The 17580-nt window shown below is 51.2% G+C and overlaps 1 protein-coding gene and 1 long non-coding RNA gene across 6 annotated transcripts in view; one reads left to right on the top strand and one right to left on the bottom strand.

Annotated features, from left to right (window-relative positions):
* Positions 1-558: 558 nt before the first annotated feature.
* Positions 559-17580, bottom strand: part of DAP3 (death associated protein 3) — a 33218-nt gene continuing 16196 nt past the window's right edge. For 2 of the 5 annotated variants that reach the window (XM_019431285.2, XM_053908792.1), the window contains exons 2-14: positions 16190-16268; positions 16016-16069; positions 12459-12581; positions 10523-10624; positions 8376-8484; positions 7968-8060; positions 6862-6992; positions 5590-5670; positions 5343-5501; positions 4791-4850; positions 3908-3997; positions 1628-1745; positions 559-882 (exon numbers count right to left, since the gene is read on the bottom strand). In XM_019431285.2, the coding sequence (XP_019286830.1) occupies positions 797-882; positions 1628-1745; positions 3908-3997; positions 4791-4850; positions 5343-5501; positions 5590-5670; positions 6862-6992; positions 7968-8060; positions 8376-8484; positions 10523-10624; positions 12459-12581; positions 16016-16069; positions 16190-16267 (1284 nt within the window). In that variant the 5' untranslated portion in view covers position 16268 and the 3' untranslated portion in view covers positions 559-796. The remainder of the gene's footprint in view (positions 883-1627; positions 1746-3907; positions 3998-4790; positions 4851-5342; positions 5502-5589; positions 5671-6861; positions 6993-7967; positions 8061-8375; positions 8485-10522; positions 10625-12458; positions 12582-16015; positions 16070-16189; positions 16269-17580) is intronic. The other 3 variants (XM_019431289.2, XM_019431287.2, XM_019431288.2) reach the window with 2 other exon arrangements.
* Positions 8481-16687, top strand: LOC128778799 (uncharacterized). Its single transcript, XR_008424500.1, has 2 exons — positions 8481-9057; positions 15769-16687. It is a non-coding gene; the product is annotated as an uncharacterized LOC128778799 (long non-coding RNA).

Here is a 17580-nt window from a genome sequence, read left to right as displayed (position 1 = left end):
CCGTCCACATGCCGTGTGGTTCAGTCCTCACGGCCCCCTGACGGCGGGGCGTTCTTGCCCTCAGACCAGGTGAAGCAGAGGTCAGGGGACACTGGAGAAGCAGATCGGCTGCGAGGCCCTAAGACCGCCAGTAAGTGGCAGCCGGGACTCGAACTTCTGACACCACCGGTGTGGGCAGGGGCAGAGAATTCTGTGCCGAGGCTGATCTGAGTCACCGTGTCCTCCGGTCCCCTGAAGGTGGCTGCGTAGACAGAACCACTCTCCCCGCGCTCCCTCCTCACTCCACACCGTGTCCGGAACCTGCAGAAAGGGGCCTCGGTCAGGCTCCCGGGAGCAGTGGTGGCAGCGTCAGTAGGACGTGAGCAGTCGGTGTAGGTGCTTGTGGGGGAGGAGTTACGGTGTGAATCTCGGGCTCCTGAGCCGCATCAAGTCTGGAAGATAGAACTCCTGGAAATTTCTGTAGGATCTGGTCTCTTCGGACTCCTCACAAGCAGAATTCGGGGAAATTCAATTTGGCCACAGGAAGGCTCTTTCCATCTTAAAAATCTAACGCGACACTTTGAGAAGGATCATTTATTTTTAAGGACAGATCCATAATTACTTACAAAACGAAAACCACCCCTGAAAAGCTCTCACGAGTTTCGGGAACAAGAGGACACCTCACTGCCACATGGTCACTTCACGGGGGAGCCGCTGCGGCGCAGGGCCCTCTGTCCGTGGACCGTGTGGCCCCCCCGCCCGACGGGGTCTGTGAAAGGAAACGTCCGCTGTCGTCCACGCGCGTCGCGACCGTGGCTCAAAGGTGGGCGCACAGCCGCTCCAGCTGTCCAGGGTTTGCGTTACTCAGGAACAGAAGCTCCTTTTTCCCTTCTTCTGTGTGAGCTAAGGTGGGGGGGCGGGGAGCGGACACACACAGCTGGCAGTTCTCTCCTGCAGCACTGTTACCCCAAAAACTCTGTCGGCACCGGCCACGTGACACTCCCAAGGCCTCGCTTCCAGAGCCTTTCTCCCGGTAAGCGACCACCTTTTCTGTTTATTCCTCTGGCTCAGCATCTGCTTCCTTCTGAGCCAAGAACATCTGGCCTCTAGCACTTTGTCAAACCTGCTGACCCCCTTGGAAATCTCCCCAGCCGTGCCCCCCAGCCTGCCACGTGCGGGAGCCGCTCCACACCCTTCCCTCCCTTCCCCGGATAACCCACCCCTTCTCGGCCAGTTCTCGACCACCTAGAGAGCGGTCAGCCTTTCGTCTCCCCGGACCCCCCCCCCCCCGCGCCCAGAGGGGAGGGCAAGACCGAAACAAACAGCTGAATGCTTGCGTGCGTGCGCACAGAGCAGGTAGAGCTGACAGCCCCCCGCCCCCCCGCCGGCTGGCCTTGGCCTGGCCGCCTCTTTCCGTGAGCACCGGATTCTGGACCATGAGAATCTGGGGAGAGATGTCCTGTTGTTTTGTAAATTAAACTGTAACTTCCCCTCCCCCACCCCTCTCCACACCCCGCAGCCAGCCAGAGAGGGGTCAGGATAAAGGGAAAAAGGGAAACACAAGTTACAGGCTGCTGCCGAGGGAAGAAGAGGTCATGGCTCTGACTCAGTGGGACCCTGAACATAAAACCCCGAAAAATTCACCTACCTTTCTCATGTTGAAGCCAACTGTTCTCCAGATAATACTGAATACAACTTTCAAACTCCTTCGGGCTGTAGTTGGAAACCAGGATGGGAATAAAGGGATCCAAGGCATCAAATCCCTCCTGGAGAAGGAAAAGGATGAAGACGGTGTCTGTCAAGTGACGAGCCGGAGGAGAGAGCAAATGCACTCGGACTGCGGACGGCGAGGTCTGTTTTTCTCCCGCCCTCTGCTCGCTCGCGGGCCGCCCGGCCGCTCACGGCCACTGGGCCGTGTGCACAAGACAGCAGTCTTCTGCGTGTGGGTTTACATGGATATTCAACATGTGGATATACGTGCATATTTAAAACATTTTTTTTACGGTTTTGACTCCAGTAGTCAACAACCATTCTGACTGTTCTTAAGTTCAAAAATAGGAAACGGAATTGAGGAGGATGCGGAAAAAGACCCAGTCGATGGAACGTGAACGGAAACAAGTAGCTCAAACTGGATTCCAGATCTCAGGCCGAACACGGGCAGAGGAGGGACACTCCCCTGGCTTCCGAACAGAGCCCTGGCCCGGGGGCCCCGCGGCCGGACACGGCAGCGCTGGGCAGACACCGGCCCCCAGTCTGCGGCTCTGTTCTCACAGAGTCCAGGGCAGTGGTCACGCAGCTTACTCTGCCGCCTCGGACCGCGCGGACACGTCCACAGGATGCCGAGGGCAGCCTTCTTACTGCTGGAGGTGAGGGTTCCGGATACGGGAAGGGGGAAGGGGACGCTGTGATGCGAGCCCGTATCCACGGGACACGTGGTTTTCTAACAAATGTTAGACAAGTACGGGTGTGTCCGTACGGAGACAGATAGGAGGATCGTACACACGTGTGTGTCTCTTTTCACACTTCCTGGCAGTGATGCCCCAGCAGCTCTGAGCACACCTGGCACTCACATCTTGGTACCTAAAATCCAGTTCACGCTCAAGAGGTGGGGAATTTGGGTCCACCTCTTAAAGGGAGCATATTTTAAACACTTCTGCAGAGCAGGCACCACACACGATGTTGGGCTTGAACCCACGAGCCTGAGACCGAGTCGCACGCTCCGCCACCTCAGCCAGCCAGGCGCCTCCCGGGCCCTGGTAAGTAAATAACCGTTCTCCTCGAACGTGAATCAGGGCTGCCCGGAGGAATGGCTAGGACGGGGGCATAGAAAGGACGAGAGGAGTGCGGAACCTATTTCTTGCTAAGAAGTAAATCGGGGCCTACGGACTGATGGGGGCATGTGCAGAGGGCGCAGAAGCCACCCTGAAGGGGCTTTTACAGGCCAGATCTGGGACCAATTAAGCACCCAAATCAATAATGACAGTAAAGGTTTGAAGCTCATGAAAGAGGAGCCTGTATGTCCACCTGGAAAGAAAGGAGTGAGGAAGGAAAGTTCCTGCATGTGACAGGAAGCCAAGGGATCCGTGTAGAAGACACAAGAGAGCTAGAAAACACCGTTTTGCAAATGTCTCCGCTGGACTCTGGGGAGAATCACAAGTGGATGCTCAAACCAGTAAGGGAAGGCTTGAGGAGTGACAGGTAGTTACCTAGTTTCAAAGTAGGTGTCCATTTATTCGTGCTTACTTGTTACACCAGGAAAATAGTAACTACTGCCGAGAACCCAGATGGACAGCACCTTAGCCAAGTGTCCAACCTCACCCCTGGAGTCACTGGGAGAACTGGGTCTCACAGGCGCCTCCCGAGGCTGGATACCATAGAGACCCAGCCCTGCGGCTACCATTGCACATGATCAGGAGACAACACCAGCCGAGCCGTAAGATAACCCACGGTGGCAAGTACGCTTCAAACACACGGATCTAAATATTCAAAGACTGAAGCACTGTCCCCCCTTGAAGGAGACGACAGAGCAAGACCATCAAACGCACGATCCGGGACTTTCTGTCTCTGTGAAGGATGTGGGGTGACTGGTAAAGTTCGAAGTCCTACAGATTAGGTACCAGCGTTCTATCGATGCCAGTTTCCTGATTTTGACAATCGTGCTGTGGTTCTATATTTAGAAAGTCTCTGATTTTAGGAAATACATGTTATTTAAGAAAAAAGAGGCATCGTGTCTCAGGTTACTGTCACATAATTCAGGGGAAAAATGGAGAAGAAGAAAGCCAATATGGTAAAGTGTTAACGTTCAGGAATCTGGGTGAAGTCATACGTGAATATGGTTGTTCTCCAAGTCTGTAATTATGTCCAAAAAGAAAAAGAGATCTCTTTTGACAAAGTGACTAAGGGGAACCAGATTTTCTAAAGATTGGACCTTTCCCAGCAGCTCCTGAGGCAGATAGGCCTTCCGCGGCTTGAAGAGGGATCCAGTCTGGCTCAAAGTCAACACAATGGTGCCTCCATGCTGAAAGAAAGGACAAAAAGCTGAATCAGAAACAGGTGAAAAAGTGGGGCGCCTGCGTGGCTCAGCTGGTTAAGCGACGGACATCAGCTCAGGTCATGATCTCATTGTTCGTGGGTTGAGCCCAGGGTCCGGCTCTATGCTGACAGCTCCAAGCCTGGAGCCTGCTTCGGAATCTGTGTCTTTCTCTCTCTGTCTCTCAAATAAAGATGTGAAAAAATATTTTTAAAAAATGCCAAGAAGAAAAATGCATTTTATTTATTTTTTTAGAAGTTTAATTAGAGAGCGTGAGCATGCATGGGGGTGGGGCAGAGAGACGGAGAGAGAGAATCCCAAGCAGGCTCCACACCCCTTGCTCAGCCCCACGTGGCGCTCTATCCCATGAACCGTGAGATCACGACCTGAGCTGAAATCAAGAGTCGGACGCTTAACCAACTGAGCCACCCAGGCGCCCCAGAAAAGTGCATTTTAATCACCTGTCGATTTTTAGTACAGCTGAATGGCAACTAAGTAGGTTATCACTTCTGGTGTGGCGCTGACGGCAAACTGCTACGTGATCTTCAATTTATCAAAATCTTTTCCGAAGTTGGTAAGATATAAAACCACTCTGAACAACTGCAGAGTCAAAGTATGCCAGGATTTAAGTACAGTGGCTTGTATCCAAGGCGAGCAGGAAGATAGGAAACCAAATATCCAGATTTTAAACTTCGGCACTGCTAGGGCAATTAAGGAAGATACAAGAACTTTCTGGGTGTAAAATCGGAGCCGAAAACTATCAGCCGTCGCACATACTCACCCAGTCGTTTTTCACCATTTTCCTCAGGTTGTGCACGAGCGCAAGCTCCTCGGGGGCCACCTGCCGGGTCAGTGGGAAGGGGGGGGACGGGGCCGAGGTCAGTCCTTGCTCTGTGCGGGTGCCCGCCCGAGACCAATGACTACAAAATCCTGCACTGCTCTGTGACCACGGTGCCTGCGGCCACGTGCCCCACCCTGCCAGGTTTCTGATTAAAACCTGTCAGCAAGGGAGAGAGCGGCCTGGGCCCACACCACCGCCTCCCTCCATGTTTCTGCTCTTGGCTGCGGAAGCATGGTCTGACCGCTGCACACAGAAGCCATCGCTCAGCCCCACTGAGGAGACAGAAGAGAAGGAAAAAGCTGACAAAACAGCTTCCGCCGTGACGTGCCCTTCTAGACGCTCTCCCTTTTCGATGGACGGCGGACCCCTCTCCTAACTCAAATACTCCTAAGGCGAGGCGACATGCCGCCTGGGCTACAAGGCCAAGTCCCGGCCTCCGCGTGCCAGTGCCGGAGTCAGAGTAACCTGAGTAGAGAAACCCAGTTTTCCTACCAGGCTTTTATCTTCTCTTTTCAGTGTGGTCTTTCCCCAGAGAGCGTTGACTCCATCCACCGCCACCAGGAGGCGAAACCCGCCCAAAGAACTCTGACCCTTGAGCTCTCTGAGAACCACCCCGACTGCATCCGTGGCGTTCTTCACCCGCGTGATGCCCTGCAGGGGAGAGAGGTGGGGCTGGCGGTCCCAGAAGAGGCCTCCCCTGCTGTGACAGAGGACGGGCGGCCGCTGTCTTGTTTCATACCTGTTCCACCACCTCTCCCAGAGGGCTGCCTTTCTCCGTGCTCTCTCGCTTATTCCAGACATACTTCTCTTGAACTTTTATCTAAAAGCAAACAAAAACCCAAAAAAGGCCCCTTAGCCTAAAGATGAACCCATCTGTATCCGAGAAGGGAGGAGGGTAAGGTTGTTTAGAGTCGGGTTTAATCTATTTTTCTTTCCTTCTTTTTTTGAAAAGTAGGCTCGATGCCCAGCACAGGGCTTGAACTCAGGACCCTGAGATCAAGACCTGAGCTCAGATCAAGAGTTGGAGGCTTAACCGACCAAGCCACCCAGGCATCCCTGTATTTTAAGCCCTGTAAGAGACTTCAGTATGGAAGGGAATGCTTTCTAGCCCTTTTCTGCCTAAAGCTTAAAACCAAAACCCACAAGGGATTCTGACCAAAAAGGTCTGGGATGAGGCCTTGGTATCCACATTTATAACAAGCTCCGAAGAGACTCTGATTTATAACCAGAGTTGAAAACTCTTGGCCTAGAGATTGTATCCGAGAATCACTAGAGCAAAGAACCATTTTACCAGTACATTTCTGGATTCAAGAAAGACCTCATCTGGAGAAACTTATGTAGCTGAAAATGTGCTTTAGAGAATTTGAGGCCGTAGCTTTGGAAAAGTCAATGAATCCATCTGGACTGCACGGGGACAGCTCATGGCGCTTCTTTATTTCACACGGACGAGCAGGTTTCAGGTTGTGAGCTGCCAGTAGAACATACGAAAGAAATACAGAATGGCATAGCGATCCCAGCTACAATGCTAGTTTTCCATAGTCTGGTGCTCAAGACACGAAGAAGATAAAGTCTATTTAAGGACTGTCCGGCATTGGGGCGCCTGGGTGGCTCAGTCGGTTAAGCATCCGACCTTGGCTTGGCTCACCATCTCACGGTTCAGGGGTTCGAGCCCCACTTTGGGCTCTGTGCTGGGAGCCCGGAGCCTGCTTCGGATTCTGTGTCTCCCTCTTTCCTTTCCTCTCTCCTACTTGCACTCTGTCTCTCTTTCTCTCTCAAACATAAATAAACAATAAAAAAAATTAGGGGTGCCTGGGTGGCTCAGTTGATAAATGTCCAACTTCAGCTCAGGTCATAATCTCATGGCTCATGGGTTCAACCCCCACATAGGGCTGTGCTGACAGCTCAGAGCCTGGAGCCTGCTTTAGATTCTCTCTCTCAAATAAGTACACTGAAAAATAAAACAGAATGAAATAAAGACTGTCCAGCATCAAGCTTCCGGGAATCTGGTCACCTGACTCAAGAAACGCTCATTTGTAGTTTTGAAATTCTTCAGCCAGATGGAAGCTTCTGCAGGTTGGTCCAAACGCTGCTTGTTGTAGGTGGAGGGCAGAAGACCCCGGCAGCTCTTCACCCAGAGATGAGCTGGAAACAAACACACGTGGAAACAAAGCAGGCAGGAGCTGACTGTATTCAACTCAAAATCCTCTCTGCCTCTTTAAGTGATGGGAAATGGCTTTAGCTTCCCGTATACAGTTGACCATCTGCCTATGACTTCTGACCCCCGAAACTTAACTACTAATTGCCTACTGCTGACCAGAAGCCTTACTGATAACACAGGGTCGATTAACAAACATTTTGGATGCCATATGTGTTACAAACTGTATTCTCACAGTGAAACAAGCTGGAGAAAAGAAAATGTGACTAAGAGAACCATAAGGAAGAGAAAGTACATCTATAAGACACTATTTACTCCAAGAATTCTGTGTGTAAGTGGACCGGCACAGTTTAAACCGTGTTGTTTAAGAACCCACTGCATATTTCTTGAAGTCTCCTTGCTTCAAAGGGTCACTTTTGGGCTGGCCCATGTGAGATCAGACCTTCTGGTTACAGTCGGGACACGAGGCACACCACGTGGACGAAAGGTCACTGTAGCTTCCTGGCAGTTTTTAAACGTAGTTAGAAAACACGGGTGCTCACACAACACCAAATAAAACGTGGGGTGTATGCAAAGGAAGAGAGTTCTAAGACCCATGCTGACGGCTCTGGAATGCTGATGAACAGCCCGTGTCAGAGTTCCCCCGGCTAATCAGAACTGCTCACTGATGGCAACAGAGCCTGTGCTGACCTCGAAGGAGGGAGCTTACGGTCTTGGGCGCTACATCAAAGTGAGGACTGCTGGGCCAGAATGCTCCATTCTTACTTCAGAAGTTGCCAGGAAGCTTTCACTGAACCTCCTGGTGCTACGCTGACCTCACCATGCACCCCGCTTGTGGCCACCGTGAGGTCATGACTGAGCAGCTCACGCTGGCCTGCATCGGGAGCAGAGGCCTCTTCAGAGCCCCCGTGGCCCCCGGGCCCCATCCGACCACCTCGACAGTGAGGAAAGGAAGTTCTTACCATCCGGAACGTGCAGGATCAGCCAGTCCTGCTTTGCACAGAAATGAATAACATGGCAAAGACTGAGGGTTTTTCCTGTCCCTTTCTCCCCGTCTAAAGCACCTGTGGTTAAGGAAAATGTCATCGGAAAGGACACTTCTGTCAACAAACGGCACTTTTTGAGAGAGAGAACACGAGCAGGGGAGAGGCAGAGAGAGGGAGACACAGAACCCGAAGCAGGCTCCAGGCTCCGAGCTGTCAGCACAGAGCCCGATGCGGGGCCCGAACTCACAAACCGCGCGATCGTGATCTGAGCTGAAGTTGGACACTTAACCGCCTGAGCCACCCAGGTGCCCCCCAAATAGCACTTTTTGATTTCCTCTTTCCCCGCGTTGGCCCAAGACAGCTCGGGCAGGCCGGAAAGGATACAGAGAACATACCGCACAGCAGGGTGGGCAAAATTGGTGTTTTTCAGGTAATGCAGAAGCTCCAGGGCTGGCTTCCTTACCATCAGACAAGCTTCACTGAATGTTTTCACCTAATGGATGAGGAAGAGGAGGGGGCGTGGGGTGTGGAACACACTGAGCCTGATGCAGCAGCCAGAGCATCCAAGTGCCTAGTTTTCATTTAGTCACTGAAGAGATGGTTGGTATTGAATTTTTAAATCTACCCATATAATTTAGCTAAAATCTGAAACGCACCGTCCCACACCATGTAACACAATAGTCACCTTCTGATTATTTCTATTAGTGAAGCAGATACTACATCGTTAATTGAAATCTACAAACTGTCTATAGCTATCTTGTCACACAGCTATGTATACCAGTTAGGATTAATAAAAGCATTAAAAGAATGTAAAATCCTTAACAAAGTGTCTGACACATGGTAAGTATTTAACGAACGTTGTTTTATTTTTTTTTTTTTTAATGTTTCTATTTAAGAGAGAAAGAGCGGGTGTGCAAGTAGAGGGAAAGAGAGAGAGGGAGACACAGACTCCGAGGCGGGCTCCAGGCTCCGAGCCGTCAGCACAGAGCCCGGATGTGGGGCTTGAATTCACGAACTAGAAGATCATGACCTGAGCCGAAGTCAGACGCTAAACCGAGCCACCCAGGTGCTTCTAAATGTTAATTGTTTTAAATCTATTTTTAGCTAATTCTTATTACTGGAACCATCTGGACATTTCTCTGGAAATACATACGCGACAGCTCAGGAGCAGGTGTGGCCAGCTGCTGCCCCGCCCATGCTGGACACACCGGCACACAGACGTGCCAGAGAACCGACACAGAAAGTTCCGTCCCTGCTTGTGTCTGGTCACCAGGAGTGAGTACTTCGGTGGAAAAATCTGGGAAGCACAGGTGTGCGTGACACCACCGTGCACATAAAGTATTCGACGATGTCTGCTGACAAGAACAAATATCTAACAAGTACTACTCACAAGCGTATCAGATAAGGATTAAAACTGCGTTGGTGTTTTCTGAAGAAATCCTAACCACGCAATTGGACCGGAGAAGGACTTGACGGGCAAGTTCAAACTTAACGGAAAGTGAAACCTTCAAGAACACGATACAGACATTAAAACAGAAATGCCGTATTAGGCAATATGACAGAACTAAAGTACACAAACAATGGTGAGGGAGTTGGCCTTCACATAGATGGCAATTATGGAAAGAACGTAGGAGTAATTCTCCGCAGGGCACCGGTGGTCACGCTGGTCTGGGAGCAACCGGAGACGGTTAGCGCTGGGCCCTCACGGCCCTCCAGCTGGAGGCCTCCCGGCAAAGGTCTTTAAACGGTTCAAGTGCCATTACAGGCCACTTCTTCTGGCTGTGCCCTAGTTCCACATTTAAGAGTTTTGATGCCAAGGCTGTCTGTGGCCTAGAATGAGCTCCCTTACTAGTGTCTCATCTCCTCTCTTGAAACAGAGCACACAGAGGGAAAGCCGTCCTCTGGCTCCTGAGCGAAAAATCACCTGCACCATCAAGCCGCCTTTTTCAGAAAGGAACGATCTCTGGGGCTGAGAGTAATTCAGCGGGAGTTAGTCCAAAGGACCAGTTACGCCAACAGACCACGCCTGCAGTTAATCATGAATTCTCTCAGTGTCTGCAGAGCAACCCAAGGTTACATCTTCGGGTTGAAGTTACAACCACGAAACTACATTTTCTGAAAACCCAGGAGAACGAAGAACAATGATGCATCTATTCCAAGTATCACTTCTGTTTGGCTCTACATCGTGATTTTGTTTTCTAGAGCATGGCGGTCATTTTCATGGTGTTTTGCTAAGACAGATTTTAAATTTATTATAGTTATTTGAATGCCGAAGTCTCTAGAAATCTGTTAGGTGGGTAACACGAAAGCGGCGCGACAGGTTTATCTGAGAACATTTTTGCCTCCCTCCCGATGATTAACCGCAAACAAAACGCTGACTTAAAATAACGATAGTCACAGCACTATTCACAAAAGATAGTCAACAGCTGAATTCATCTGTCTTAGATTCAAATTCCATCTTTTATAGTTTTCTACCCATTTAATCCCACCCTCCGCCACCGGCAGCTCCCTTCCCCTCCCCTCCTGAGCACCTGCATGGAAAAGCGAGGAGGCAGGCTGTGGGGGAACAGGGTCCTCATGTCCTGGAGGGGGATGTTGTAGTGGAGACCTTCATGCTGCTCCCCATGCCTGGCCTGCGGAACAAAAATGCAGACAGGTGTGAACGGGGCCAGAGACAAAGTGACGCTTAAATGGAAAGGGCCCACTAGACCATACTAGGGAAACTTCATCTCTCAGGGCTGGGAACGAGCTTTCATTTCTTCTTCTTTTTTTTGAATCAAAAAAATCTTTTTCAGTTTTTGAAATAGAGATTTATTTTTGAGATAGACTGAGCGGGAGACACAATCCCAAACAGGCCTGCACGCTGTCAGCGCAGAGCCTGATGTGGGGCTTGAACGCACGAACTGCGAGATCATACCCTGAGCTGAAATCAAGAGTTGGACGCTTAGCTGACTGAGCCACCCGGAAGCCTCTAAAATTGTTTTTAGTGTTTGAGAGAGAGAGAGACGGTGTGAGGAGGGGAGAGGCAGAGAGAGAGGGAGACCCAGAATCCGAAGCAGGCTCCAGGCTCCGAGCTGTCAGCACGGAGCCCGATTCGGGGCTTGAACTCAACGAACCGTGAGATCATGACCTGGGCCAGTGGACGCTTAACTGACTGAGCCCCCCACGCACCCCACTGTCTCTCATCTCTTAGCTTAGACAAAAAGTGCTGGCTGGCTGTTGTCCTCAAATCCACAGCGTGTATATAAAGCTGCTCTCGGCCTAAATGACGAAGCCAGTTGCTCGGCAACGTACACCCTACGTGTGGAGGTAAGAGACAATTCTTGCCATCTGGATTCTTCCGTGCTGGGTATGGAGATGTTCCAGTCACGTGACAAGATCATCTGCATATCGCTGTTTCCATAGAAACCCCAGAGGAATTGGAGATAAAGGGACTACAGTTACAGGGAAAGCTCAAAAACACTTCAGTGACTTCATTCACTTCTTCAGTTTATTTTCTGCTTTTGAAAGTAGGTGAATGCTAGAGACATAAACAAAACACCCTACTGAGACGGTGTCTCGGGTGATGAGTTCTTCCCCACCCCGTCCACGTGCGCAGGGTGTGTTAAGGTGGGGAGACTCCGGGGGCAGGCCAGGTACAAAAACGGAGAAGAAAAGCTAGTGGTTCCCTTCACATGTAAGCACAGAGCACACGACTAATGGCATTTATGAGAGGCCACCGTAACGCCGGGGAAGGGCACAAATCAGCATCCGGCCTGAGGGGGCCCGTGCCAGAAAATGCAACCCTGGGTACTGCTGGGTACAAACACACTGTGTTCTTCTCAGCACATCAAGTTAGTTCTCCCTCCAGACACTAGGAAGTCCACTCAGGAAGGTGGAAAATAGCACCAGACAAATGGGAAAACTGCGTTCTGTACGTGCCCTACTACGTGATCTTGGGCAAGCAAGTTGATTTCTTTAGGACTCTCCATACCGGGGTCGGTAAACTATGGCTGCGTACCCATTTTTGTAAATAAAGTTTTATTGGCACACAGCCACACCCCCTCGTTTACGGCACACCTAAGCAGTTGTGACCGAGACCACTTTGGCTCATAAGCCTGAAATATTTACTAACTTGTCCGTAAGGCCACGTCTGCCGACCCACCGCACAGCAAGATCGACAACTACCGGCTTAAGTATTCACGCAGTACATGTACTGTGTACCCGCCTTATGCCGGCAAAATCCTGGGCACGAGCAGGCCTCTGCGGCAGGGATTAAGCCAGAACAGGTGTGGACGGGCCCAGCCGAGTGTTAGGTCACCAGAGCCCGGGACGGGGAAGAGGCGCTCTGGGCCGCAGAATTCGGTCTTGAGTGACCGCATAAAGACCTGCCTGGTCTCGCCCGCTTTCGGTTTTCCCGATACACAGAACGATAGCGACACAAATTGTAAGACTTGAAGAAAATCCACATACGCGCCAGCAACTCACCGGGTCCTTCTCACTGGTGCGGGAAACTGCTCTGGGACTATCATCTGGGGCCGGGTTGTCCAGGTGAGCGGCAAGGCTTTGGGGGGCCTGGGACCCCGTGTGCAAAAGGCGTCCAGGGTCCAACTAGAAAAGAAACCGTTTCCATGTTTTGAAGTTAATGCCTGCTACAGAACTGAGGTTTCGAGCCACGTCCGCAACAGGGAAACCGTGGTACACATTTTAGTTTTACGTCAAAAGAACGCTTATTTTCATACTTCTCCAAGTCCAAGCCCGTTACTCATACTCGGACTCTGTTGAGGCTCGTGTTGTGGGGACAGGGCCCTGTCCCACATGGAAGCGGACAAATCTGGAGACCGTTCAGGAGCACAGCACGGCCAAAGCCGGCCAGGGGCAGGGTGCCCTCGTGCCCCCGGCCCCGGCCGGGACCGTCCCCTTCTCATTCGCCCAGTAATCGGGGTTGCCTCTGTTATTGACGGGGTTAGTGCAGCGTTCCTGGGCGAGGGGTATTATCCCACTCTCCGCAGCAGTTCTCTTGCCAGCCGTGCCCTGGAACCATCTCTGGTTAAGGATGTATAATGAGGAATGAAGGAATCCGCTCTGCCGGCAACTTCGCACACGGCTCACGGACACCCCCGAACTGAGGAGAGGTCAGGCTGGGGGGTGATATTCCAGAGACAGATCTGAGCAAATGCTGACTGGAGAACCCTCCCCAAAACCGAGCTTAAGGGTAACAGGCCTTAGTAGGAATGAAAAGATTCACTGTAGGGCTGGAAAATGGAGTTTACGCAGAAAGAGACTAGAAGGGTAGGCTGAAGTCCCCCCCACCGTGGCCGTGATCAGCACGCAGACGCTTTGAGTCTTAATTCGACATGGGCGGGGCACCAGCCATGCTTTCTGATTAGCTGCAGGTTAAACATTTTCGTTGGGAGGACAGATCTTTGGGACTAGGAAAGACAAAGAGGCAATTTAGAGGCAAAAATACCAGCTAGAAAGCTGTCGGGGAACCCAAATGAGTCCACTTTTATGAGGTGGCACAAAATAATCGTTTCAGCCTTAAACTCAGCGTGCCGAGATGGCGCCTTCACCCCACGCGACCGCTTCCCACACGGCACTTGCCTGCAAACCATCTTGGAGACGCAGCGGCGGCAAGAACCAAACAAAACACGTAACGACACAAACAGCATCGTGTGGTGTTAAGCCAATGAGAATTCAGGGTCGGCTACATCAGCACAGCAACCTGAATAATACGCCCTGGTATTGGTACTACTCCGTTTTCTCAATTCTAACCGGAGACAAAGCACAAGGTCTCTAAGAGGAGCAAATAGAAAATTAAAGCTATTCAAGGGCCACAAGGTGGTGGTATTTCTACAAGAATCCTATGATTTTTTTTTTTTTTAGTTAACTGCTTTTTGCAGCAAATTAAAACCTAGCAAAATGGATTCCTTACTCCTTACAATGTTATACACGGCACCGCCCAGACAGTGTCGTGTTTGCAGGGAAAACAACCTCTGCATGTTCCAGAATGAACATCATGCGGTTCCTGAGCACAACAACATTCGGTTTTTGAGAGGGAGCACGCACGAGCAGGGGAGGGGGGGCAGATGGAGAGAGAGAGAATCCCAAGCAGGCTCCATGCTCGGCCCGGAGCCGGACACGGGGCTCGATCCCACGGCCCTTGGGTCGTGACTCCAGCAGAAATCAAGAGTCGGACGCTCAACCGACTGAGCCACACAGACGCCCCTGATCAAGGTTACTTGAAATCAACCTACAAAAAGCGCAGAATTCCACTCACTGACCTCTCACTGCAGTCTAGCCTCAGGTCTTTCTTGTCGGCCACTGAGGAAGAACAAATTTTACCCTTTAATGTGATTAGCTGAGGCCACAATCCATCCCTCTGAGCCTCGGTTTTGTGTTTTTCATTTTATTTTCTAACGATGGGTTATTTTACCTGCACACATTTCATCACGAACCCCTGGGAAAAGGAGTCCTACGGAAAGAAGGGCTCCCCCTCGGGACCATCTACGCTGTAATTAAAAGGGCGGATGGAAGCGTGGAGCCCTCCTGGCCCGGCTCGCACCCATCAGCACTCAGGTCCGGGAGCTCCCTGGGGGCCCCGTTGATCCCGCCCCCGGGAGCTCCCTGGGGGCCCCGTTGATCCCGCCCGGGCGTCCCAGCACTGCCCCGCAGCCTCCGGCTATTCGTGACTCCGCCACCGGGCCCTGAGCTCCCGGAGAGCACGGGCCACGACCTGCGGCGCAGCACAGCGCTTGAGGCCACGGGCTTTGCAGCTGACGGACCGGGGACCTGGTCTGGGCTCCACAGCTTCACACAGTGTCACCTGAAGCAACTTACTTAGCCTTTCTAACCCTCAATTTCTGCATCTGTGAAGCAACAATATTCTCTCCGTCCCGGGCCGGCCGTGAAGATCGCAAGAAATAAAGCACTTAGCACAGTGCCCGGCACACGACATGCCCAACACGGCATTAACCATCGATGGTGAAATGGGTCCCCTTAGAGTCCTGTGCACTTGCCCCATGGCAGGTACTGAGAAAATATGTGCTCAATAAATGAAAGAATGGAGGAAAGCGACATAATGGGTCTTTTTTATATATGATTCATTGATTATTTTATTCAACAATCAGATGCTGAAACTCTAAATAAGCAACTTATTTTTGTTATAAGTGACTCCATCTTGGGCCCTTTTTTTTTTTTTTTTTAATTTTTTTTTTAACGTTTTATTTATTTTTGAGACAGGGAGAGACAGAGCATGAACAGGGGAGGGTCAGAGAGAGGGAGACACAGAATCTGAAACAGGCTCCAGGCTCTGAGCTGTCAGCACAGAGCCCGACGCGGGGCTCGAACTCACGGACCGCGAGATCATGACCTGAGCCGAAGTCAGCCGCTTAACCGACTGAGTCACCCAGGCGCTCCAATCTTGGGCCCTTTTAAAAAAATATTTATTTTGAGAGAAAGAGTGGGAGTGGGGGAGAGGCGGAAGAGGAGTGGGAGAGGGAGAGAGGGGAGGAGGGGGGAGGAGAAAGGGGGGGAGAGAGATGGAGGGAGGGAGGGAGAATCTCAAGCAGGCTCCACACCCAGTACAGAGCCTGACGTGGGGCTCAATCTCATGAACGGGGAGATCATGACCTGAACCGAAATCAAGAGTCAGATGCTCAACCAAATGAGCCACCCAGGCGCCCAGCAACTTATTTTTCATAATCATTAATCCAGGTAGACAATAATAAAAGTTACTAAAGGACCGCAACCAAGCTTATTTATCTGTATTTTTTTAATGTTAATTCTCCAACGACAGGGTGAATTCTGGAACACCGCCGTTCTGCTGAGACCGGTTACCTGCGGACTGGCAGGGCGGCCTGCAGCGAAGCGCGTGGCAGAGAAAAGGAATTGTGGCTGCTCTCCGAGCGTCAGCTTGGACACCGAAGCGCTGGCCGGCCGAAGCTCTCCAGAGGACTTCGTTCTGGACACAACGAACCCGTCTCGAAATGAGAAACCCTCCCACAGACAGTCTGCACAGAGCTTGCGGCTCAGTCAGGACTCACCCGCCGGGCCCCAGGGACGAGCCTCGACGTCCTGGTCAGCATCGCCGCTGCGACCTGAAACACAGTGGAAAGGGAAAAGTCACCTGGGTGATGGATCCGTACCCAGAATATGTACAGAAAGGGCAGAAGACACAGGAGACTTTTCAAAGGAAAACAAATGGCTACTAAACTCACGGAAAGATTTTCATCCTCATTACAAATCGGGGAAATGTAAAGTAAAACCAGCACAGAGAGCTGCCATTCAGTCAGCATGCTGGGAAAAAGGAGGACAAGAGTGAGCGTCACAGAGGCTGGGAAGCCCTGGGGACACACCGTCACCGGGAGCAGATACAATTATCTTCGTTCATTCATTCATTGGGGAAGATACATATACGTGGTGACACTGGGAGACAGAGGAGGGGAAAGGATCAGCACATTGGGAATAATGCTGACTCCTGGGCGGAGGTGAAGGGCAGGACTGTGCAAAGCACAGAGAATGGGAATGATCTACTTCTAATCTGGATAATGGGGACAGGAGTTCTGTTTTACTATTTTTGTATCTTGTGTTTTTTTGTATTCAATCGTATGTTGAAAATATCTCAGAAAAATAACCCTAATCTCTTGGGAGCCGAAAGATATTTAAAATACTTATATGCAACTCTTAATATAACATAATTAAATCGAATCTCCAGGAACACTTCGCTTCCTTTTGGCTAATAATTTTCACCTTTCTTCCAGCCAAAATCTTTGAAGCCACAGCAGTGCTCCAATCATCCAACCGAGACAGAGCACCTGCTGTGTGTCAGGCCCCGTGAATAAGCTGACCCGGGGGGGGGGGGGGGGGAGGCTTCCCAGGAAAGAGACGAGTTTCAAGTCTACCGTTTAATAAAGATGCCAATGCATTCTTTAATCCAGTCATTCAAAAAACATGTGATGTGCTGCCACACGCCCACGCAGCGCACAATGCACTGTGACGAACCAGACGGGCACGGTCCCTACTGACTTGGGTCCCTTTTACCCGTGGCGTTCCAGGGCTCCTGGGCCGTGTCTGAAAACCACAGGTCGGTACGGCAGCAGTTCCCAAAAGGAGTTTGGGTGAATGCTCACTAGTCAGAAAATGCACCGATGCTCTTATGGCTGAGAAATCGGAGAAAAGCTGAACAGCTATTCATTTCTTGAATAATTACAACACGTATTAGCATATTTCACATTTCAAGTCTTTGAGAAAAACTAGGTAAAGATATTTCATTTTAACCCAAATTCACTTGGTCTTCGAACCTTAGTATCTTGTTGCAAATTACTGGTATCACTGTCCTGGATGCTGGTGGAGTGAGGCTGTGACCAAGCACCCAGGCCTGAAGACGAAGTTCTGTTTACGCCACAGGCAGAGGGGAGGCACCCCCTGTTCCCTGCACCCTGTCTGCTCTGGACCCTGCCTCACCCGGCCCCACACCCCGCCCACCTGCTGCCGGCCAGGACCCCACAGAGAGGGGCGAAAGGGCAGGCCCCGGGCTGCTGTCCCCAGAGAGGCCTGCTCACCTGCTGGCCTCTGAGCGGCCATCCAGGAACCTGGATTACAGGAGAGT

Source organism: Panthera pardus, unplaced genomic scaffold (assembly GCF_024362965.1).
Source record: "Panthera pardus isolate Hobbes unplaced genomic scaffold, ASM2436296v1 HiC_scaffold_21, whole genome shotgun sequence".
NCBI lineage: Eukaryota > Metazoa > Chordata > Mammalia > Carnivora > Felidae > Panthera > Panthera pardus.
This window is presented reverse-complemented; position numbering and strand designations above follow the sequence as displayed.